The sequence below is a fragment of the Hipposideros armiger genome, unplaced genomic scaffold (genome assembly GCF_001890085.2).
Source record: "Hipposideros armiger isolate ML-2016 unplaced genomic scaffold, ASM189008v1 scaffold_1757, whole genome shotgun sequence".
Lineage (NCBI taxonomy): Eukaryota > Metazoa > Chordata > Mammalia > Chiroptera > Hipposideridae > Hipposideros > Hipposideros armiger.
In genome coordinates, this window is record NW_017733107.1 from 57,457 (window position 1) to 83,707 (window position 26,251).

Genomic DNA, 26,251 nt, shown 5'->3' on the forward strand with positions numbered 1-26,251 from the left:
AGGGCAGTGTCACTGGCCCTCATATGTGGGATCCGAACCGGGGCCCTCTGGCATCCGAAGCCAGCTCTTAACCAATGCGCCACTCGGCCGGCCCTGTGTTCAGCATTTAATAGTTTTTCTATGTTGTTTAATCATAGAAAGGCAGTTTAGTGTAGAGGTCTCTGCAGCCTGACAGACCTGGTATTCAGGCTCTGCCATTAGCTGGGTTATGCCCCAGGCAATGTAGTACTCTGAATTTGTTTCCTCATATTGAAATAGGGAGTAATATATGGCACATGGGATGTGAGTGATAAATTCAATAAGATAAACATTATTGCCTGAGAATTGCTTTCTTTTTTTTTTTTTTTTACTGTGGTAAAAATACATAACATAAAAGTTACCATCTTAATCATTTGTAAGTATACACTTCAGTTTGCTTTTTTTTAAGTGAGGTTAATGTGATTTTAATAATTAGGAATACATCGTAGTACTTCTCTTCCTAAGATGATAGTATTTAGCATATTTTGAGTGCTTATTATATGCTGAGTACTTGCTAGGTGCTTTCAATGAATTCTTATCACCCCTTAACAACCTAGTGAATTAAATATTGTTCTTATGCTTAATTTGTGCTTATGATATAGCATTCATTCTTTCATTCATTTAACAAATACTAAGTATGTGTGAGACCCTGTAAGGTGTTGGGATGTACTGAAATGAATGACAGAGGGTCATAAAGTATATTAGTGTATGTCATTATGGTGCTAAAAGATATCCCATATACATTCTATTTAACTTTTCCACACCATTCTCATGTCTTCTTTCTCATTCAGTTTCTTTTAATGGAATATTTCAGGTATGAAAAAAAAAAGTAACACCTGATTCCCCAATGACCTCACTTAAGAAGCAAAACATTATAGTGACCATTGGAATCCCATGTGTACCTTTGCTGAGCCCATTCCTAGTTTGTGCTTTTATTAAAGCCTAAGTGCTTTTATCAAAAGTGGTTGGATCTCGTTAAATACTTTTTTCACATCTATTGAGATGAGTATGTGATTTTTGTTTGTTATTGATATGATGTATTACATTAATTGTTTTTTGGATGTTAAATCAAACTTCATCTCCGGTGTAAATCCCATTTGGTCACAATATAAAATTCTATTTCTATATTGCTAGATTTGGTTTGCTAGTATTTTGTTGAATTTTTGTGGTCTATAGTTTTTTTCTGATTTTTGTCGAGTTTTAGTATCAGGATAATACTAGCTTCATAAAGTGAGTTGGGAAGACTCTTCTGTTTTTTGAAAGAGTTTGTGAAGAATACATATTCTTTGAATGCTTGGTAGAATTCCGCAGTGAAACCATCTGGGCTGGGACTTCTCTTTCTTTTCTTTTTTTTTTCTGATGGGCTACTGCCTGCATAGCATCCCTAGATCATCTAAGCCGACTCCTGACTGTGCTCCAAGACTTTGCCATGCCCCATCCAAATTGCCAAACTGCTCCTTCTCCTCCCGTTTTTCAACAGTCAGGGGACAATCATAATCTCCCCTAAACAGAGTGTGAGAGGCCTTATATCCAGAGAGGTGAGGATAAATTTGGAAGGGAGAGCACAATAACCTGCATTTGGGTGGGACTAAATGGTCAAGAAACTCTTGCAAGTAATCATGAGTTTTGCTGCCTCCGTTACTGGACAAGACCCTTACTTTTCTGAGCTGCCTTTCCTCATCCAAAAATACTATTTCCTTCTAGCTCTTACTTTGCCTTAATTGAAAGTTATCCATTTTAATTACTTCAGTTTTATCGCCTTGACCTAATAAACGTGTTTTCATCACAGCACCTCTTTTTCTAAAGACACCATCCCTTTGTTAAGTTAGCTTTATTCTACAGAACTGATCTACTGCCACTTCGTTCTAGCAATGAAAGTTTCAAGTTTAAAAAAGTATTGAGTTCAGTTCTTGAGACAACTAAGCCATGTACATAATTTGGTAGATCCCTTACATTAAATAAAATGAATGTGGTAAGAAATGAAAAAGAAAAATGAAATTCTTGAAACCAGAATATGACTTAACACCCGCTGTACCAAAAGAGTTCACATCTGCTTTCTGATTTTGCTCTTGAAAACAGGTTAGTCTTATCACAGATTCAAGCATCAGTTGGCCCCACCCAGCCTTCTGAGGTCTTGAACATATGACCTTGGTTCTCAGTCTCTCCATCCATAAACTAAGCAAGTGGAACCACGTCTCTCGTCTCTCACATCCTTTCCAGGCTGTCAGGTCCCAACTGTGATCCATTTTAAATTGCACTGTGCAGTGGCCAAAATCAACATAAACCCAAAAAACATTATCTCAGTTACCGTATCTAATCATAAGTCAGGGCTAACACCAAACCCTTCTCCTCAGTTTGAAGTCTCCCAGACTCTCAGAAAGCTCCCCACTCTGTGCTCCTTATTTCAGTGTCTATCGCACTGAGCTCCCTTCTTAGCTTATTTATTGCCTCCCCAGGGACTGCATCTGCCTCATAAAGCCTCTGTCTTCAGAACCTGCTGAAATTCCCACTCAATGGCTTTCACCCACCCAGCCCCAAACTCCTGGTATTTGCAATAATCTGTCTCATCCTACACCTTTGCCTCTTCCTTCTAGGACAGTGTCTTAAGAGTTGTCGGTGATCACTCCTAAAGTGCCGGTAAAGACGGCAGATTTCAAGAACCTTCGTGATTCGGGATTTCTGGGGGTCGCGCCCAAGACAGCGTTCTTGCAACAAGCTTCCCTGACGATTTTAGGCCTTCTAGTTTGCAATTCACTGCTCTTTCAACGACTTCGTTAGCTTTCTTTTCTTCTTTTTTTAATGGAAAAGGTGCTATACTGGAGTTTTTTTTTTACTAAGAATATAAGAGGAGGGAAAAAAAACAGGCGAGGTGGGGAGACGGTCGTTCAAAGCTCTCTAGAACCTGGAAGTGCTGGTGCTGTCGGCCTATCTCCGGGAGGGAAGAGAAATTAAGTCTGGGGCGCGCGCGCCCGACGCTCCAACAGACCGTCGAAAGGCCGGAAAGTCAGCCGTCGAGGTCACGGCCCTGGGCACCTCCAGGCTGCGGGAAGTGAGGGGCAAGCCCTTCGCAGCAACCCAGCCTTCGAGTCTCTGCCGCGCCTAGAGCTTGGGACTCTCCTAGGCGGCCTCCCCGCTCCCATTACCATTGGCAACCCGGGGCTTCTCTTTCTAGGTGGTTTTTTGATTACTGATTCATTCTCTTGTCATAGGTCTTTTGATACTGTTTATTTCCTCTTGAATCAGTTTTGGTAATTTGTGTGTTTCTAGGAATTTGTTCTTTTCATCTAGGTTATCTAATTTGTTGGCATATGATTGTTCATAGTATTGTCTTATAATCCTTTTTATTTATTTTGGCTGTGATGGTAGCACCTAGAGGGACAGTAGGTCCTCCAGGAATAAACTGCCAAAGAATATTCAGAAGTTTGCATGCTCTTTATGTTGTATGCAAATTGTTTTCTCACTATGATAAGAATAGATTGGTAAACTGAGTCAAGAAACAAATAAAACATAAGACTTTTAAGAGAGTGGTAAAAGAAGAGAGGAAATTATGTGGTCTAGGAATAGTGTATCTTGTTTCTTATATTGGAGGTAAACTACGTAATTAGCTGGTAGCTACCAAAGAGATGAGACTGGGCCCTTCTGAACACCCTACCATTCCCCACTAGGCTGTTTAGGTGTACCAGAGAAAACAATTTCAGTTATTTGTGGATTTTTTTTAAAAACTATGATAGATTAACTGTGGTATACACCATAAGCTGCCTGTCAGTAATGTGTCCCAGTGTCTTGTCATCACTTCCATCTTAGGCCAGGTCTGTACCATTTCTCTTATCAGAATTTTTCAAGTTAGAACTCTTGGTGGGTCCTAGAATTACATTTCCTTCCTGGGCTAGTTGTTAAGTTCTAGGACCTGAACAGGGTCAGCTGATACTTGTTAATAATAATATATTGTCTATCCACCTGTGTATTGTATCTGGAAGAAATATTTTATGAAGAAATGTAAACAATTATAAACTTTTCATTTTTATAGCGTTACAGGAAGCTCAAAAAATGAGGAGAATATTGTGACTGCAAAAAATATTCATCTAAAGCCTCAGACCAGGGAATATCCATGCAAGACAGCAGAAGTGTCTGATTCAGATTCTGGAGAGCCTAAGACTTTAGTTTTGGAAGGAAGGTATTTGTGTGTTCTAAGGATAATGGGACTTACTATATCAATTACTCATTGCTGTGTAACAAGTTACCCCAAAGCTTAATAGTGGGTTGCAAACATTTATTGGTTCATAGTTTCTGTGGGTCAGAAATCTGGGAGAGTCTTAGCTGGTTAGCTTGGCTCAGGGATTCTCATCAGGTGTTGCATTCAAGATACCTATTTGGTTTGCCATCCTTTGATTGACTGGAACCAGAGGATTTACTTACAAGGTGGCTTGCTCACATGGCTGTTAGTTGGAGGCCCGAGTTCCTTGTAATGTGGCCCTCTCCATAGGGCTGTTCAATATGGCAGCTGGCTCATCACAAAGCAAATTATCTAAGAGAAGGTGAATACAATAGACGTCATAGTGCCTTTTAATGACCTGGTCTCTGAAGTTGCACACTGTCACTTCCACTTTATTCGTTAGAAACAAGTTACTAAGTCCAGACCACATTCCTGGAGAGGAGAATTAGACCCTACCTCTTGAGAGGAGCAGTATCTAAGAATTTGTGGATATACGTTTAAAGCAAGCACACTCAGTGAGCAAACCAAATTAACCTACTTTTACAATATCTGAAGTCATACACACAGACGCACACACACACTCACACACTCTTAAAAAATGGAGGAATGGTAAATTGTAGTAGATTCTCACACTTTTAATGGATGGCTAAGATTTCTTTGCCCACTGTTTAGTGGGTTATGACTACTAGGCTCATAATAGGTTTATAATAGGAAGAAAGGGGTCTAGGACTGAGATAAGCTGAATCACCTCTGAACAATTTCTGGACTGTATTTTAAGTTCCATTTGACTGTGGTAGTTTTTTTTTGTTTGTTTTTTTCTTATTAAGCTGATTTCTGTCTTATTTCTTATAATTTGATTTTTATTAAAGAATGTTATTTGATTTGACTTAAATTCATAACACTGATCCATGAGTTAGTTTAAAAGATTGTAAAATTCAGTTTTTATCATGTTTGACAGTCAGTTATAGAATTAAATTGTATATTCTTTATTTTATGCAGCAAATAAGTACGTATATTCCTAGTGACCTATAACATTGCTATTGGTTTTATAAGAAAAAAAAACCTTTGTCAGTTTTGGAGAAAAATGACCATTGAGGTAAATAATTAGATATATGCATTATAAAGCACAAATTTTATGGCTTCCTTTTTTTTTCTCAAGTGGACCTTTTAGGCTCAAGAATTATCTAATGTCTGGAAAGAATAATTCTGATGTAGGTGATGAGGAAGTTCAGCAAAATTCAGGTAAGTTATTGTTTATTTTCCACTGTCTTGATGTTTATGGCATTGTGCATATGGAGTTAGGTATGCTGTGTTTTATTTAAATTATAACCAATGGCAAGTGTGTATTGAGTACTTAATCTTAATAGCTAAACTATATTAGAGATTTGTAGGACCGTATACATAGGGGAGAGAGTGAGGGAGGGAGGAGAAAGACAGACAAAGAATGAGAGAGATGAATGATAATCCTTTCTTTGAAGTATGACATAATGAAATAATTGTCACTTAAGATATCTACTCCACTATTTAAAAATGTTCATAATGGTATAAATGAAGCAAGATTAGTCATGTATTGATTACTGGAGCTGAGTGATGGTTGTATCAGGTTCATTATACTATTTTCTCTATTTTGAATATGTTTGCAATGTTCCATAATAAAGTTTTAAAAATGCATCTTCATGGAAGGTTTTATAATTTTTTTTTTATGCCCCTAAAGAATGTGTGCTTGGAATATAATCTGTTATAATGTTTTTTTTCCCCTTAATTCACTAATTCCTTTTCCTTTTAAATTCTGTTTTTCTCCATGTTTAGATGTATTTTTTTTTTCTCTCTTCTAAGTTGAATGCTTAATTTATTTTGCTACTTTTTATCTGGTAAAAAAAAAAAAAAGCAGTGAGTTTTCCTGAGTATAGTTTTGGCTTAATTTTATAGGGTTTTTTTTGTTTTGTTTGTTTTTTAATGCAGTTTCTTCTTGCAATGCACTCTAAATTATAGTGCTTTTTCTTTGACCCAGGAGTTATTTAGGAGTATATCAGTTAAGAACCTAATCTCCAGAGTTAGGAACCTGGGATTGAAGCCAGCTCTGTCACTTATTAGCTATATTATCTTGAGTTAGAAATTTCAATGTTGTTAGCTTCAGTTTCCTTATCTATAAAATGGTGATATAAATTCCAATCCCGTAGATTGATATAAGGATGAATACTTCCTTGCTTAGTTTAATAGCTGGTATATGTTAAATGTGTAATGTTGGCTGTTATTTTACAATGTTGTGTTTTGTTTTGCTCTGTGTTATAATTTCTAGTTTCATTGTTCTAGGGAACTTTGGCCTGTTATTATTTATTCTTTGAACTTATTAAGGTTTTCTTTGTGTTCTAAAGTATGCATAGAACTCAAAATTGCCCCAGTCTGAGTGTGTGTGGGTGTGTGTGAGTGCACCCTGTGATAGAAGGGTGTCCTGGCCAGAGTTCGTTCTCACCTTGAGTCCTGAATGTCCAGGATAGGCTCCGGCCACTTGCGACCCTGAACTGGGATAAGCGGTTGGAAAAGAATGATCTTAACTTGTTTTTATTAATCTTTCTTAACTGTATGTATAGCTCATATTTGTCAGTGTTTAATATTGGAAGTGTTTCGGGTCTTAATTTAGAAGTTTGGGGATTTGGTTTTTGTGATCAGAAATATGACATAAGAAATTAACTCTTATTTATATCAATTAGCCTGTGGTAGAATTGGTTTCCTTATATGTTGTTTCACTTAAAGTTATAGTTTTCAGGACCATATCCACGACCTTAAGTGAGGACTTAGCGATACTCCTTTACTGACATGCGGCAGGTTTCCCCAGCAGTTCCATCAGTGTTCCTCTTCCTCTCTGGTTCAGGAGCCAATCCAGGATCATGGATTGCATTTAGCCCTCCTGTTCCTGCAGTTTCCTTCAATAAGGAACAGTTCCTAGGCTTTTTTTCTAACTTTACTGACCTTTACATTTTTTTAGAAAGTACAAGCTTTTCATTCTTTAGAATGACCTTCACCCTAGGTCTTTCTGATGTTTCCCGTTGATCAGATGCCAGCCATGCACACATGACAGAAACAGTACAGAAATGGTGCTGTGATCTGTGTGCATCACGTAAGGCGTCACACAGTATTGACCCATCTCTTACTGGCGATGTTAGTCTTGATCACCTGTTCAAGTTATTGTCAGGTTTCCCTTTTAAAGGTACAGTTTTTTCTCTTCCATAATTGATACTTGTTTGTGGAGTGATATCCTGATACTATTTCAATAACTTGTACCTTTTCAAACCTCCACACCAATCTTGGTATCTGTTGAAGACCCCTACCTGAATTATCATCCACTAATGAGGATACCAAATTATTTTTTTTTTTTTTTTTTTTTTTTAGTTGAGCCATCCTGCCATCTATTGGCAGCTCAGTAGCAGCTCAGCTTGGGCCAGACTCGAACCGCTGTTGCTCAGAGCTTGCACTCTTGAGCGAGCTCTTAACCAACTGAGCCATTCGGCCGTGCCTCCAAATTATTTTCAATTTCCCTAATTCCTTCTCTATTAATTAGCATTCTATAAGAAACAGTTTTTCTTACCCCTTCCCTATTATTCATTATTCATGTATTCATATTATGGACAATTACTAGGTTTCTATTTTATTCAATGGATTGTAATCTTTATCACTCATTCTGATACTCAAATTATGCCCCCTTTGGCCAGTAGATGTCCTTTCAACTGGTCCCTATGTCCTTTTGTCATGTTTCTATCATGTTTTGAATACTGTCTTATTTTTCGGCATAAGATGTTCTAGGACCCCCGCCTCAACTCTGGAATCAGTTATTTTTCTTAAGGAACCAATTACTTTTTAGTGGAGGATGGCATTTAGAAGCTCAGATCTGGGTGTGATAATTGTTACTGGGATATCATTGCTTATGGGTGTTTTTCGTGGACTAAGATACAAAACAGATACACACATATATCTACACTGTACATACATAAGCATCTATATCTATTTCTGTATTTATATTTAGAAATCATTGGTTCACAGCAGTACCTCCAATTCCGGTCCAATACCTTTAACTTTCCCTTTTCCATTTTTATAAACCCCTTCTCAGATAGTGACAAACCTGGCTTCCATTATCCTCAGTATATTTACTTATTTGCTTTGTTCCTTCTCTGACCCCACCAGCTGCCTCCAAGGCCCACTGCTGTGGGAAAATTTTCAAGCAGAAACTAGCTTTCTACTTGTTCTAGTGGGGATTACATGAGAAATTGGATTTTTGTGTGTGTGACAGCGTTATTGAGATATACTTTACATATCATGCAATTAACCAATTTATAGTATATAATCCAGTAGTGTGCAACCATCACCACAGTAAATTTTGGAACATTTTCATCACCCCACAAAAGAAATTTCATATTCTTTAGCAGGTACCTTCCATTCCCTCAACCCCCCGCCCTCCATGCCGAGGTATCCACTAATCTACTTTTGATCTCTATGGATTTGGTTGTTCTGGACAGGATAATTAGATTTTATGATCACTAAAGTTTCTTGCAAACTAGCAATTTTATAAAATATTTAATTCAGTCATTCTTAACAATCTCTTGCTATCATGGACTCATATGAGAATATATAAAGAAAGCTTAGACCAATTTTTAAGGAAATGAATGTTATATACAAAATTGTATCAAAAATTTTAGGTGGTTCATGGACTTAAGTTTCAAGCTATGTATTGCTGTATAACTAACCACCCAAGACTTAGTGGCTTTTAATAAAATTGTTTTTTTATTTTTCATGGTTCTGTGGTTTGACTTGGCTTAGCTGGGCAATTCTCACTTGCTCTTTCATGCATTTGTAGTTAGATGCAAGCTACTGGGGTTGGAGTAATTTGATAGTGCAACTGGGCTGGAAGTCCAAGGTGACTTCACTTGCATATTTGGCACCCAATCAGGGTGGCTGGAATAGTTGGGGGCTGGCCAAGCATCTCTTTTCCTCCACATGACCTTTCCACATGGTTAAGATGGGTTTTCTCGCAGTGCAGCAGTCTTGGTGTAATGAACCTTCATATGGTAGCTGTCCTTAGAGTGAAGTTGTAAGAGACCTAGTAGAAACTGCATATCTTCTTAGGATTTAGCCTTTGAAGTCCCAGAACATCATTTGTGCTGCATTTAGTTAGTCAAGCAAGTCATTATGGCAAGTAGAAATTCAAGAAGGGAATTAGACCTCATCTCTCGATAAAGAACATTTGGGCATAGGACGGGAAAGAATTGGTGGCAGCTGTGTTTAGATACTACTTACCACACTGAAATTGAGAGCCCTTAAGCTAATTGGCACACTGCTAAATTCAGTCAAGTTAAACTATTTTAGAACTTTAAAGGTCATAGATTACATTATTGGCATATTATTTGTTAATTATCACACCCTGCATTTTTATCTACCCAGTGGCTTATTTCACCTGAAGTCCACGAGCAATAGAAACCTGTTTGTTTTTTTATTTTTAACTGCTATGCTCTTTAGATATATTCATTGTACCAGAATCTAGAGAAATGTTGTACCGTTTTTCATTAGTTTTTATTCCTCAACAGTGAAAAGCAGGAGAAATAAAATGCATTGTCAGGTCAAGTTTTATTTAATTAATATACTTATGCTGAAGTTGACCAAGTAATACACTTTAACTCAACATGGAATTAGTAGTCATAGTTCAGGTTATTATCTTTTGTGTTTTGCAGATGACTCAATAGTAACAAGATCTAAAACAACACAAGAGAACAAAATACATCACAAATTAGGTAAAATTATTTCCGTCTTTTAATGTTTTCATATTATAAAACCTGTGTTTCTAAATGTAACTTAATTTTTCTCAAGTGGGGACAAATATTTCAATTAGTTGGCAGATAAATTAAAATTGTATATTTATTTTTTATGAATTTCACAGTAAATCGTCACAGGCCACTGAGTTTCTTTGTTATCCACCAATAAATCCTGTAGCCCTCACTCTTTGTTCCATAGTAAGGAGCATGATCCCATCTAGGCTAAGAATGTAGGGTGGAGAATTCTATAATACATAGCTGCTAGCTAGATGGTATCCATGACAACTTTTCCTCCCATTTTGATCCAGTTCATTCTTAAAACAATAAGTAGGATAGGTAAGTAGTAGGCTGGGCACAGGGGCACCCATCTAGAAGCCCATGTGAGGATTAAAATTCCATGGTTCCCGAAGAGATACTTGCCAATCAGGATTCATGGGACCTCCCTCTTTGTGGGATTAGAGTGGCTTTGGATGCTCCTGTGCTTGTACCTGAAGAGAACCAGTAGGAGTGAGGCTTTCTCTAATGGCTTCAACTACAAACTCACATCTCAGTGTTTTGCCAGCCCTCTGAAAAAAGACTGCCATACCCTGCAGTGCTTAATGCTTGTCTTTGAGTGGAATGAAGAGTCAGGAGTAGGCAAAGAGAAAAAAAGTCCCTGAACAGGGTGTCCAGCAACCAGAGAGGAAAATCAAGCATTATGTCTAAGAACAGTAGTCAACTTCTGGTGAGCTATAACTTTTGTGGTACATGGATAACAAGTTTAACAAAAGAAACATGAGCACAGATTCAGTTATATTGTAGCATAGAAGACTTTCTGGTACTAAAATGTCATAATTTTTTAGTTTAAAAAGTCAGTTAGTATTAATAGCTGATGTTGATATGGAAGACATTCCTCAGAGCAGAAATACAGAAGATGGAAACTATGAGGGAAAAAAGACATCCAATGGAAATAACATGAAGAGAGCAGACAAAACATGCAAATAATAGGATTTCCAGAAAAAAAGAAACAGATGGATGAGAGAAAACAGTTGAAGAAAATAGGTAAAGAAAACTTCCCTGGATTAAAGATAGGCTTAAATTTGCAGTTTGATTGAGTTTACCAACTGCCACTCATAATTATTGAAAAAGATATACCTCTAGACATAAGTGAATAAAATTTTTAAAGCTTAAGGAATAGAGGGAAGTTTCCAGAGAGAATGTAAAAGTTAAATGACTCGCACTGCTCATCTGTGTAACATTGGAAAAATAAAATAATATCTATAGCCTACTTTCAGAAATGTATTAACAATCTAATAATCTTATATCTCCCCAAGGTATTTTTCTTTCTGATAATCAAGTTTACTTTTCAGATAACGTAAGATTCACTTTAGTATCTTCCATGTGAAATACTCTCATTAGACATCTAAACAAGTATCATATAAATCAGAACTGAGTCCAAAGAGCGGAAACAGTGGTAAAGAGTTATTCTAGAGATACATTTGGTTAAATTTAAATAATGTATATTTGTTTTCTACTGCTGTGTACTAAATTACCACAAACTTAGTGGCTTAGATGACACATATTTATTATCCCATGATTTCCTTGGGTAAGAGCCCAGGCATAGATTGGGTGGTTCGTCTGTTCAAGATTTTCATTGGCTGCATTCAAAAGTGTTAGCTTGGGCTGTGGTCTCATCTGAGGCTTAGGGTCCTTTTCCAAGCTCGTGTGGTTGTTAGCACACTTCAGTTCCTTGACACTGTAGGCCTGTTTTCTATCAGCAATTGGCCACTATTTTCAGCTTCTAGAGGCCGCCTGTAGTTCCTTGCTGCATGATTCTTTCCATAGGCCCCATCACAGTATGGCAACTTGCTTCTTCAAAGTCACCAAGGAAGAATTTCTCTCTGCTTCTGCTAGATAGTGTCTGATATGTATATTATCATATACATATAAATAAATACAAATAAAATAGTAGTGCAGTTTTAATATTGGGCAAAGTGAATTTAAGTGCTGAACAGGATTAAGAAGGACATGTAATGATGACATGAACAGTTTATGAAGACAAAAATCATACACTCTTATGCACCAAGCAACCTAGCAACTAAAATGCATAAGAAAAAACTAAAAAAAAGCAAGGTTTTCATTTAAACAATATGGTTAGAATGGGAGATTTCAATAAGCTATTTTTAGAATTAGACAGCTCTAGCGAACAAAAAATATGAACATACGAATTTGATTATATAGCCAACAAACTCAACTTAGTATGTAGAACTTTGCATTGTTCAAATAAAATGAGGAGATATGTGGTATACATACAAATGTATGCACATATTTTATCCCCAATATACAGATTTCCTATTGTGGAGCATTTATATACCATTTAAAACCATTTATATACCATTTATACCATATAAAACCATTTATATGGTTTTCAATTTAATTTTTGTTTTCTGTTTCTATTATAAATAGTATTACTGTGAATGTTCTTGTACCTATAGCTTTGTCCATTTTTGTAAAAATTATTGTAAACTCATTTTATAGTCATTTTAATTTTTGAGTCAGAGAGTATTATAATTACAGTATTGTCAGATTGTCTTCAGTCACTTTATATTTCTACTTAAAATATATGAAAGTTCCTGTGTACCTTTAACATCATTAACACAGGGTATTGCCAAGTTTTTAAATCTTTGCCAAGCTGATAGCCCAGTTTTTCATTGATGTTTCTTTATTAGCACAAATATGTCTTAAAATGTTTTTCTAGTGGTTTATATAGAAGCATTATTAGTGTTCAAGAAGGTAATGTCAGTCTTTCCACTGCAGAGTATTATCCAGCTAAACATTTATATGTCTACATTTTTGTAAAATATTTTTTTACAGTATTACCCTCCAACACACCAAATGTGCGCAGGACCAAGAGAATACGATTGAAACCTTTGGAATACTGGCGAGGGGAACGAATAGATTATCAAGGAAGGCCATCAGGTAAAATTTATGCTTTAATGTCTAACGATGAAAAATAATCATGAGGAAGGATTGCTACAGTTTATGTACATTATGTGCCAAGGACTGTCCTACATATTTACATGCGTTACCTCATTTAATCACCATCCCCCCAAAATGTGACAAGACTCAAATCTGATTACTATAGAGATGTTGATTTCTATTTCTTTTCAGTAATAATTTGAAGTGTGTATATGGCTTTATAAGGTGTTATTATTTCTATGTAACAAGGTTTCTAATTACATAAAATTAAGCATTAAATCAGAAATGAGAAAATTATAACTGGCAAAGGTTAAGTATTCCCATTATTCTCAGACCATGCTCTCATCATATATTTCTGCAGAACTGGTAGAGGGTGGGCAAGAAAGTATAGTCATTGTTATCTTGTAGTTACTTCCTTTTGTTGATAAGTTAAAAGACTAACCTCAAATGTGGATTACTATAAATAGTTCGTTGCTGGCCTTTTGTTTGTTTAAGTCTTCACTAATGCCTCTTGATTTAAAGCAACAGAGGTCATTCAATCATATTTCATCAGTGCTTCTAGGTTTAGGATAGTAGAGACATTAGTGAAATTGGTTTGTATTTGTGTTATTTGAATTACTAGCTGTAGAATGTAGTAATTATGTATCTTTATACTTTGAAATTGCTGTATTAATTTAAAGAGTTCTGTTTCAAAGTTTTCACTTTCCCTGGTATGATACTTTTATCTTTTTTGTTGTTAAATTTCAGGAGGATTTGTGATTGGTGGAATACTGTCCCCAGACACGATATCGCCTAAAAGGAAGGCAAAAGGAGAAATGAAAAAAGTCAACGAAATAGTTAATAGGAAAAGGATCTGTCCTGATAGCAATGAAAGAAGTATGAACTTATTTCTGAAAGTAACTTTTAGATTTTATTATAAATAACGGTGCTTTGAGAAGTAGCTGTTTGAAAATTTTGAAGTTTACCTCTGAAAACTTCAGATGTGATACATTAGGGTAATTTCACTCTTTTAAAAAAATTTTTATTAAATTTATTGTGACATTGGTTAGTAAAATTATAGGTTTTAAGTGTACAATTCTATAATATAGCATCTATATATTGCATTATTCACTTTTTAATGTCCACTTTTTTCCTGAAATTTTGAAAGTGAACTGATTTTTTTTTTTTAATTTTTAAATTTACTTATTTTATTTTTCAATTGTAGTTGACATTCAATATTAAATTAGATTCAGGTGTAAAGCATCATGGTTAGACATTTATGTAACTTATGAAGTGATCGCCCCTGATAAGTCTAGTGCCCATCTGGCACTATACATAGCTATTACAATATTATTGACTATATTCCCTATGCTGTATTTTACATCTCCATGACTTTTTTTGTAACTGCCAATTTGTACTTCTTTTTTTTTTTTTTTAAAGATTTTTATTGGGGAATTGGGGGGACGGGAACAGTGCCGGGGAATTGGGGGAAGGGGAACAGACAAGTTGCTGTCGCCTTGTTCCCCAATCTAGCCGTGGAGGACGTTGCTCCACTGGCCCAAGTTGGCACCATCATTGCGCTCTTCTCTGGCGAGGCAGATCAGTCGCCAGCTTCTGGACGGCCGCTCACTGCGGCTGCTGGCCGCTCACGCTGGCTGCTGGCTACACACGGTAGCCCATGGCAACCCACTGCTGCAGGGGCTGCAGCCTACGCCGTCGCCAGCGACTCATGGCAGCCCAGCTCCAGGTTGAGCTGTTGTTCAGCATCTTAGCTGTAGAGGGCAGTGTCACTGGCCCTCATATGTGGGATCCGAACCAGGGCCCTCTGGCGTCCCAAGCCAGCTCTTAACTGATGCACCACTCGGCCGGCCCCCTCTCCCCGTTTTTTAATTAGATAGTTTGTTGTTTGTTGTTACCTTGTATAACTTCTTTATATATTTGGGATAGTAACATGATCAGATGTGTCATTGGCAGAATCTTCTCCAGTTCAGTAGATTGCTTTTTTCGTTTTGTTGATGGTTCCCTTTGCAAAAACTCTTTAGATTGATGTGGTTTCATTTATTTTTTCTTTTGTTTCACTTGCCCAAGTAGATGTGTCCAAAAAAATATCACTAAGAACAGTTTTAGAGTTTACTACCTATATTTTCTCCTAGGAGTTTTATGGTTTGGGGTTGCACATTTAAGTCTTTAATACATTTTGAATTTATTGTTGTATGTGATGTAAGAAGGTGGTCTAGTTTCATTTTTTGCATGTATCTGTCAGTTTTCCCAGCACCATTTATTGAAGAGACTGTCTTTAACCCATTGTATATTCTTGCCTCTTTAGTCATAGATTAATTTACTAAACAGATGTGGATTTATTTCTGGGCTCTTTATTCTGTGTCTGTTTTTATGCCAGTAACATGCTGTTTTGATTACTGTAGCCTTGAAGTATCGTTTGATATCAGGTAGTGTGGTACCTTCAACTTTGTTCTTCTTCCTCAAAAGTGCTTTTGCTATTAAGGGTCTTTGGTGGTTCCATATAAATTTTAGGATTATTTGTTGTAGTTCTGTGAAAAATACCATTGGTATTTTGATAGGGATTACATTGAATCTATAGATTGCTTTGGGTAGTATGGATATTTTAATGGTGTTAATTCTTCCAATCCATGAGCACAGTATATGTGTGCATTTATTGGTATCTTCCTAAATTTTTTCCTTCAGTGCCTATGGCTTTCCAAGTACAAGTCTTTTACCTCCTTTGTTAAATTTATTTCTTTGTTAAATTTAATTTTATTTTTTGATGTAATTTTTAATGGGATTGTTTTCTTAATTTCTATTTCTGATAGTTTGTTACTGGAGTATAAAAATGCAACCAATTTCTGAATATTAATTTGGTATCCTGTTTAATAAATTCAGTTACCAGTTCTTAATAGTGTTTTGGTGGAATTTTTAGGGTTCTCTACATATAGTATGTCTTCTGCAAATAATGACAGTTTTACTTCTTCCTTACCAATTTGGATGCCATTTATTTGTTTTTCTTGTTTGATTGCTGTGGCTAGGAGTTCGAATACTAAATCAGTGTGTTGTAGTGTGTCGCTTAGAACCACTCTTGTTGATTTTCTGTCTGGGTGATCTAAATGGATGATCTACCCATTTAGTACGGCCCCAACTATTACTGTATTACTGTTGATCTCTCCCTTTATGTCTGTCAATATTTGCTTTATATATTTAGGTGCTCCAACGTAGGGTGTGTAAATGTTTACAAGGGTTATAGTCTCTTGTTGAATTGACCCCTTTATCATTATGAAATACCTTCTTTGTCTCTTGTTAGAGCCTTTGTTTTAAAGTCTGTTTTGTCTGATATAAGCATTGCTATCCCAGCTTTCTTTTCGTTTCCATCTGCATGAAATATATATTTTTTTCCATCCTTTTACTTTCAGTCAGTGTGTCTTTTAATCTGAAGTGGGTCTCTTGTAGGCAGCAGATGTATGGGTCTTGTTTTCTTAATACATTCAGCCATCCTATGTCTTTTGCTTAGAGCATTTAGTCTACTTATATTTAGGTAATTATCAATAGGTATGTGGTTATTGCCGTTTTATCAATTGTTTTCTGTTTGTTTTTATAGTTTTTCACTGTGTCTTACTCTCTTGCTCTCATCTCTTGTGTGTTCATGACTTTCTGTAGTTTTGTGTTTGGATTCCTTTCTTTTTATTTCTTCTGTATCTATCTCTTGTGGATTTTTGGTTTGTTTTTACCATGTGCTTCATATATACCAAGCTATGTTTATTGCAGTCTATTTTAAGTTGATGGTTGCTTATGTTTGAACACATAACAAAATCACTATCACTTTTACTTGTGCCCTTTATGTTTTTACCTTTTTTTTTTACTTCTTTTGTGTGTACTCCATAATTTACTGTTGTAATTATACATGATCTTCCTACTTTTGTCTTTTAACCTTTATACTAGTGTCATAGTTGGTTGATCCACTGCTTTTCCTATGTGTTTTACTTTTTCAGTGAGAATTTTTTCTTTCCTATATTTTCTTATTCATATTTTTTACCTTTTTTTTTTTTTTCCTTCATTAGAAGTCCCTTTAGCATTTCTTGTCATACTGACATGGTGGTGATGAACTTCTTTAGCTTTTTTTATTGTCTGGGAAGCTCTTTATCTGTCCTTCGATTCTAAATGATAGCCTTGCTGGGTAGAGTAATCTCAGTTATAGGTCCTTGCTTTTCATCACTTTGAATGTTTGTTGCCAAAGCCTTCTGGCCTGCAAAGTTTCTGTTTAAAAATCAGCTGACAGTCTTACGGGAGCTACCTTATAGGTAACTAACTGCTTTTCTCTGGCTGCTTTTAAGGTTCTCTCTGTCTTTAACCTTTGGCATTTTAAGTATGATGTGTCTTGGTGTGGGCCTGTTTGGGTTCATCTTGTTTGGGATTCTCTGTGCTTTCTGAACTTATATGTCTGTTTCCTTCATCAGGTTAGGGAAGTTTTCTGTCATTGTTTCTTTAAATAGGTTTTTAATCCCCTGCTCTCTGTCTTCTCTTCCTGGTACCCCTGTGATGCAAATGTTACTATACTTGTTGATGTCCCAAGGTCTCTTAAACGAGCCTCATTTTTAAATATAGTTTTTTCTATTTATTGTTCAGATTGGGTGTTTTCCACAACGATGTGTTCTAAATTGCTGATTCAGTCCTGTTTCACCTGTTCTGCTGTTGATTCTCGCTAAATAAAAATTTATTCTTTTCAGTTATTGTATGCTTTATTTCTGAGGTTTTTTGTTTCAGTTTATATTTCTTTGTGTAAGTTCTCACTGAATTCATCCATTCTTCCTCTCAGTTCATTGAACATCCTTATAACCATTGTTTTTAATTTTTCATCTGGTAGATGGCTTGTCTCCATTTTGTTTAGTTTTTTTTTTTTGAAGTTTTGTCCTGTTGTTTCAATGGGACGTGTTTCTTTATCTTCTCATTTTGGCTGCCTCCCTATGTTTGTTTCTACATATTAGGTAAATGTGTTAGTCTCCCAGGCTTGGCAGGGTGGCCTTATATAGTAGGTATTTTGTGGGCCCAGTGGCATAGTCTCCCTCGTCACCTGAGCCAGTTGGCTCCAGGGGTATTTCCCGTGTGGGTTTTGTGTGCCCTGCTGTTTCAGTTGAGCCTTTATTGTTGATGGAACATCCGTGGGTGGGATTGGCCTTCAGGCTGATTGGCTGTGAGGTCTGACTGTGACAATAGTATACAGGCTGACACCACAGAGTGGGATTCCTTGTAGCAGTGTTCTAGTGCCTTTTTTATCCAGTGTTTTGGTGTGTTGTTTGTGGAGCCAACTGGGTGATGCTTTGGTGTGGCCTGAAGCTGGCTACCAGGTGTGTTTGTTCTGGGGCTTCTTTTGAACCTCTCCAGTACAGACCCAAGTCAGCTGCTGCCTGTACCTGGCTTGAGGCCACCTGGTAGGAACTAAAAAGGGATCTGTGGGTGGTAGCTGCCCATGCTGGGCCTGGAGGTGCCTGGAGACGGTCTGCTGCACACTGAGGCCGGCTGCCACTAGTGCTGGGCTTGGGGCCACTTAGCAAGAGGTACAGGACATGCTGAGGCCAGCTGCTGTTTGTTTTGGGGTGTGTGAATCTTTGAGAGATTTTAGGAAGTTCACAGCATGGACCAAGGCCAGCTGCTCACATAGAACAGCTGCTGAAAAGTTCAGGCCAGGTGTGTGTGTTTGGTAGAGTGGGTTCTCAGGGAATCACCAGGGTGGGGTGAGTGGTGTTAGCCAGGTTAATGGAGACTCAAAATTGGTGCCTGCCTGCACCTGCAGGCTGCGTAGGGCAATCTCAACAAAGGAACATTGGTGCCTGCCAGTCCTTCTTTCCCTGATACAGCTGCCCCTCCAGCCCTCGCTTGGAAGCCAGACAATATTTGCCTGGCCCTTTTTGTGCTGCTGTCCTTTTCTGGAGCTTAGGGCGAGTGTTTGTGGGTGAGTGACTCTGTGTTTGGGACTTTAAAGAGGATGCATGTGTCTCCAGCAGCCCTCAATCTTACCAGACGGAATCCCTGCTGATTTTCACAGCCAGACATTGTGGGGACTCTTCTTCTGGGCACTGTTGCTTTGGATTAGGGAGCCCAGTGTGTGGCTGGGACCCCTCGCTCCTCAGGGGGAGCCTCTGCAGCCAAGATATCCCTCCTGATTCTGAATTGCCACATGTGGTTATGGGACTAGATCCTTTTGCATCTCCATTCCTCCTACCAGTTTCTGTAGGAGTGTGGCTTCTTCTTTATATCTTTCATTATAGGCATTCTGTTCAGCTAGTCTTCAGGTGGTTCCCCAGGGTGGGTTGTTCCGTAATTTATTGGGTTGTCGAAAAAGTCATGACGCATTTTTGCAACGAAAAACATAGAAAAAATACGTCATGACTTTCCCGACAACCCAGTAGTTGTAATTTTGATGTGTATATGAGGGATGGCAAGCACAACAGCTCCATATTTTGCCTTCCTTACCAGAAGTCCAAACTGATTTTATCCTTAAAAGCAAAAGTGATTGAAAGCATAGTATAAAACATCTCCACATGAGTAAATTTGGCCTGTCAAATGAAGCTTCCCTTTTCCATGCCCAGCTATGGTTAAAATACTCTTTTTGATGAATCCTTTCTAAAGTGTATTACATACATCTAGCTCTCTTAGATAATATGCAAAACATCATTTAACTTCTTGATGATGCAAGAGTTTAAGAGTTGTCATGTTATAATAGGCTTATAGAAATAAGAAATTTAGGATGTTTTGCTTCTGTATTAAATTGTTTTGGTTTTTGGGTTATTGTTTATCAGAGTGGTAATTTATAAATAGGAAGAGATTTTTATGCCTCTGGTAATTTTCTTTTAAAACTTGTCCATAGCTGTATTTCATATTAGATTTTTTTTTTTAATTATAAAGAACTTTATGCAGTTTGTATTTCAGTTGTATTTTATAATTAAATTTATTGGGCTGACATTGGTTAATACAATTACATAGGTTCCAAGTTCTGTAATACATCATTTATATATTGCATTGTGTGTTCCCACCCATCAGTTGTATTTCTTTTGCAGAGAATAAATTAGTAGTAAACCTGGATATACCTCTGGGAGATCCTTTGCAGCCAACGAGAGTTAAGGACCCGGAAACAAGAAAGATGATTCTCATGGGTAAGATCAAGGATGATATTGAAAAAGCTTAATTTAACAGCTAGTGAAGACAAACTGCTGGCTTGATCACTGGCCTGTCTACTCTCCCTTGCTCTTTCCAGCTCTTTAAGAGCCAAAGTCCAGTAGAGGGTCTCATTCCAATAAGCAGGCTATATGAGGGCTACTCTGGGGGAACATTGATGGCAAACAACTTTTAGGGGACATATTGCACCATGTATCTATATCCTCTGGGATGTAAGTGCTACTACCATCAGAAGTACTGCCTCCCCTAACAGGTTCTAGGCCTCTGGGCACATGGTGACAAGGGCTTTTTATGGGGAATTGTAACAAGTTAGGTGGCAGACACTAGGAAACACTTTTACTAGGAGACCAGGAAGGAAATGTGGGCAAGATTTAGATAAACTTCTTGGCCATGAAATGCTAATAATGGTACCTGGGACATGAAATCTTTGGGGGGGATGACTAGCAGGGGCATCAATCAGCCAAACAAATGCAACACTTAACCTTAGGGTCAGCAAAATGTCCCAGAAGTCTCCTGGTATATTTAACCCGCATTAAACATTTAGTTTCTAGACGACCATGAGAGATCCCAAGGGATTTGCTATAGTGTGGTGTAAATAGGGGACGATCAGGTATTTATCAACCAGGCAATGTTTGTATATAGGAAATGTTTAAAAGTCTTAACTGTTATGACTATGCCTGTGAGTATTAAGGACTATTTAGCCTAACAAGGAGGTTAAAACTAGAGAGATAGTAATGGTATTCACACTTAAAATTTTGGCTGTGAAATAGGTTCCATTTTACTTCTTAAGTAATAAAAGTTATTGCTGTATTCAGATTGTTTCTTTGGTAGCAGAGATAGAAGTACAGGAAATTTTGTTTAGTGTCTTAATTAAAAACATTGCTATAATGTACCAGGTTTGAAAAGTTGTGTTTTTAAGAGTTCATCACTTTTTGTCTGTTTCTTGAGTCTGTATTTTTTGTATCCTGTAAACCATGGTATTACTAACATCCCCAAATATCCAAGGAAACAGTCAGGAGCTGATGATTGAAGAATGTATTAATTATAGAACTGGAAAATTTGTAAGTAAAAGGGAAATTTAAAAGGGAGATAGTAATTTGTGAACAACAGCTAGAACTCTGGTTACTTAGAGCCTTTACCTGATAAATAAAGATTTTGTTATTTAATAATCAGTTAAGCAAAAGCAAAGAAATCTGTTGGTATGATGATGATAATTTTATATTGTGGACTATATTAAACTCTTTAAAGATACGGAATTCTTTCTTGGCTCTTAGCTATTTTTTTCATTTGCGCTATAGTGGAAATAATAATATTGACATTATATGAGGTGTGATAAAAAAATATGGTGAATGCTGCTGCCCAGTGCCATCCAGGTGATCTTAATTGTATTTTTTGACCTTGATGGAATTGTGCGAGCTGAGTTTGTACCCAGAAACACTACGGTGAACTTATTAGAGCTTTTAAGAAACAATATGCATAGAAAATGGCCTGAGAAATAGGCAAACAGTTTCATCCTCCATCATGACAGTGCTCCATGTCACACATCACTTCTGGCACAGCAGTTTTTGTCAAATAAAAACATTATGGTGTGTCCTCATCCACCTTATTTACCGGATCTGGCACTGTGCAACTTCTGGCTCTTCCCCAAAGTCAAAATGACCATAAAAGGTAAACGTTTTGAAATGATTCAGGACATCGAGGCAGCCACGACAGTGCAACTAAAGACACTCACGAAACAGGACTTCCAGAACTGCTTCAGAAAATGGCAAGAATGATAGGATAAGTGTGTTCGAAGCGAGGGGGAGTATTTTGAGGGGGATTAATGGCAATGTGTTTTTTACTGTAATAATTCTTTTTTTTAAACACTCACTGTATTTTTTTAACACACCGTAGTATATTAATTGGTAAGACTTACCTACTGCTTACTTTTTGTCAGTGTTTTAAATACTTTACATAAATTAACTCATTTGATATTTATAACTCCAACATAGATGAACTATTATTATCCCATTTTATAGGCAAGGAGTGGGAGGCACAGGAAGAGAAGTTAAGTAACTTGGCTAAAGTTACACAGCTTGGAAGGCAAAGACAGGATTTGACTTCTGGCATTCAAGCTTCAGAGTCAGTGATCTTAATCACTCCTGTCTTTCTAAAGCAGATTTATATCTAGAAATAACTATTGTAATTATGTATGTATATGTTATATGTTTGAGCATTGTCATCACTATTGCTTTATATTTATATTAATATTTTCCTCTTAGATCTTTTAAGGCCACGAGATACATATCAATTTTCAATTGAGCATGGTGAGTTGAAAGTATATAAAACATTGGATACACCCCTTTTTTCTACTGGAAAATTGATATTAGGGCCACATCAAGAAAAGGGAAAGCAGCATGTTGGCCTAGATATATTGGTGAGTATATTTCCCCATATATTTATGTTCTGCTATTGGTACAATTCTGATTTATTGGGCATGATGAGGCATTAAGATGTTTTTTCCTCAGAAATGATATCTTATTACCATAGTGCACAGATAATTTTTTTATTTGTTAAATCTGTTTAGAGTCAGTCAACCAATGGTTATTTAAAAGTTCCTTTTCTGTGTATAGTGTGTTGAGATTCAGAAGTTTAAGGAATGGTCTTTATGTAAAAGAATCTTAGAATATAGGTTTTCACAGAAATCATTAGAATTTTAGAACTGAAGGGGATTATTGAGATTAAGTCTAAATCTCATTTCTTCTACCATGCAGTTTAGCAATAAAGAAGTTAAAAGACTTCTTCAAAATCATGTAACTAGTTAGCAGCAGACTGAGGACTAGAAGCTAGTTGCTTCAGTAAGTACTAAATAATACATTACTGTAAATAGCAGTATTACTGGCCGAAGTTATAATGAGATTCAGGGTCAGTCAATTGCTGTCTCTTTGTGTCTATCTCTCTCTTGCTGGAGACACACATCCCTTGCAGCCCTGGTTTGATATATATGTTATATTTCTACATTTTGAATTTGAAAATTATAGAATATGAAAATCACCAAATTTTAAGAATATTTGATATTGTACCAGCATTTTTTAAATACATTTAACACATATTATTCAGTAAGTAACATTTCAAGAACCTATGAAATCATGAGTTATTGGAAATATCACATTCAAACAATTCTTTTTATTGACAAATAAAAAGCTGAAAAAGAGGAAAAGAGAGTATCAAGACCTTTCAATTTATATTAACAATGAATGGCAAATTGAGGCAAGGAAAATAAAAGGTACATATGAGAGCCAAAGATTAATTTGCTACATCAGTATAACTAGAATCCAAATTTAAAATATTTAAAAGTATTCTTTAATCCAATCTTAGAATGTTACAGATCTCCAGGTATTATTAAAAGAGTAAAAATAATACATTTAACTACAGTAATAGATGATTCATGTGCAATCATTAAGGAACAATCAATAGTGAAGATAAGCATTATGAAATGTCATCATTGAACTATTATAACAAATACCCATTAAACTGTAATGCCTTTATTATACAGAAGGGGATTTTAATAATAAATACTTGAAAGTATTTAACATGACTAACATTCAAAGGAATCCACATTAAAACCAAAGGCTATTTTATAATTACCGAATTAGTAGAAATTATTAGAAAAATACTTGTGCCCTTTGACTTATGAATCTCACTTCAGAAATTTTTCGTAGGAAAATAAAAGGGAAGTTAACATATGTAGATATTGTAACATTGGCAGTAATTGCAAAAATTAGAAACCATTGAAATGTGCTGCAGGAAGAAAATGGTTATGTTTATATTTTGATTCAGTAAAGAGATATACCATTATATGATAATAAGCAGTTATTTAGCACTTACATGTTCCAGGGACTATACTAAGCATTTTTATATTAGTTTAAGCACATATTATTTTAAAGAATAGCCATATAAGAAAACCTTTAGTGTGAACATTAATCAAACTTTGCGAGATAAAAAAAATTCTTTTTTTATTAGAATTTAAAAATGAAAATGACAAACTTGAAGGAACTATAGAAAAATAAGATGTTACTAGGTGATTATGGTTGATTTTTATATCTTCTAAATATTGCCTTTAACTTTTTATAGTGAAAATCAGTAAAATAATTTTTTTAATAAGGGGAGTATTTTTATGTTTTTTAAACACAAAACACTTTTATTTTATTTATTTATTTTTTAAAAGATTTTATTGGGGAATTGGGGGAGGGGAACAGCATTTGGGAATCAGGGAAGGGGAACGGACAAGTTGCTGTCCTTTTGTTCTTCAGTCTATCTGTGGAGGACATTGCTTCACTGGCCCATGTTGGTACTGTGATCATTGAGCTCTTCCCGAGTGAGGCAGATCGGTTGCCGGCCATTGGACGGCCGCTCACGGCAGCTGTGCTGGCTGCCAGCCACTCATGCTGGCTGCTAGCCACACATGGTAGCTGGCGGCAGCCCACTGCAGCAGGGGCTGCAGCCTACGTCGTCACAGGCAACTTATGGCAGCCCAGCTTCAAGTTGAGCTGTTGTTCACCATCTTAGCTGTAGAGGGCAGTGTCACTGGCCCCCATGTGGGATCCGAACCGGCGCCCTGCTGCTCAGAGCTGGCGCTCCCAATCCAGCTCTTTACCAACGCGCCACTTAGCTGGCCCAGGAAACACTTTTAAATATATGCTTTTGAGAAACAAAAGGGACAAGATGGAAAAGCAGCATAAGTCATTAACTGTTTCCTGTAAACTCAGTGCTAGAGAATCTCCATGAGAGAGAGAGAGAGAAGCAGTAGTAGATTTGTTAAAATCAATCCTCAGAAGAATTAACAAATTAACTAGGGGAGCTCTCCCAGAAGACAAGTTGAGGTTAAGAAATAGAAAATATGAAAGTTAAGTGATATGAAGAGCAGGAAAAAACCAGAAGAGAGAGGAAACCAAATGAGCAAAGAGTAGAAATATTTGAAAATTAGACACTAAATGTTCCAGAACTAAAAACCAAAAAAGTGACAACAACAGCAACAGCGTTTCTTAGAAAAATGTCTCCTTAACAGTCCTGGGGCTGAGCTTGGAATATTTTTATCATTCTTGATAGCAAACTATCAGAGACCATTAGGATTGGGTCATAAGGTCTCAGGATCCAATTTGAAGATGCTCTCACTGGACAAAGATATGAAAACTTGAGTATCAATAAGAATAACTTTAGTGGGTTGATACACATCAATTGACACACAATCTAAATCCGTGAATTTGTAAGACTACTACAAAAAGAAAAACTAATTCATCACTGTTGGAGAATTCTAGGAAGCCAACTCATTTTGACAAGTATGGTAATTAAAGGAAATAAACATTATATGCTCATGTAAACTACTATTAGTTAACCAAATGATAGACGAGCAGAAGTTTGCCCTTGTTAGAAATATTCTAATTAATAAATAGAGAAGGATGTTAGACTAAAATATTACCATTTTGCAACCTCTGATAAACTATTGGATCTAGGCATTGAGCATCAGTGTCTGCTAACATCTAAGGAAGAATACAACCAGATATGTGCCTCTCGTTGGAAGAATACAACAATATCTATGAAGTAGTCTTGATTCTGATACCTCCTTAAAAAAACATAAACAAAGCAAGCAAAACCAAAAACCCCATAATACCTGAATTTGATTAAGCTGCTAGATCTAACTGTCAATTTACTGGAAATGAAGAATAGTGGACCTTTCAAATGACACTCTGGGGTTGTGATCAGCAAAATTTAGCTGTGCAAACAAAGATTTTTACAACAAATTTTGCTGCTTCATTTTTTAAATAAATAAGCTTCAAGGAATGAAAAACAAAGAACCAGGAGGAACCTATAGACCATGGTTTCTCAACCATGGCGCTATTGACATTTTGGACTGCTTAATTCTTTGTTGTAGGAGGGCCGTCCTGTGCATTGTAGTATATTTAGAAGCATCTCTGACTTCTGCCCACTCGATTCCAGTAATACCCCTCTAGTTGTGAGAATCAAAACTGTCTCCAGACGTTATCAATTGTCCCCCGAGGGGCCAAATCATGCCCAAATTGAGAACCACTATAGATTCAGCGATTTAAGACTCTTACTTGGATCC

General features: G+C 36.5%; 1 protein-coding gene across 1 annotated transcript in view; it reads left to right on the forward strand.

Annotated features, from left to right (window-relative positions):
- Positions 1-26,251, forward strand: part of CENPC (centromere protein C) — a 59,497-nt gene that overhangs the window by 29,004 nt on the left and 4,242 nt on the right. The window contains exons 10-16 of the mRNA XM_019634585.1: positions 4,044-4,192; positions 5,391-5,473; positions 9,952-10,011; positions 12,886-12,990; positions 13,738-13,866; positions 20,031-20,126; positions 22,410-22,564. Coding sequence (XP_019490130.1) covers positions 4,044-4,192; positions 5,391-5,473; positions 9,952-10,011; positions 12,886-12,990; positions 13,738-13,866; positions 20,031-20,126; positions 22,410-22,564 — 777 coding nt within the window. The remainder of the gene's footprint in view (positions 1-4,043; positions 4,193-5,390; positions 5,474-9,951; positions 10,012-12,885; positions 12,991-13,737; positions 13,867-20,030; positions 20,127-22,409; positions 22,565-26,251) is intronic.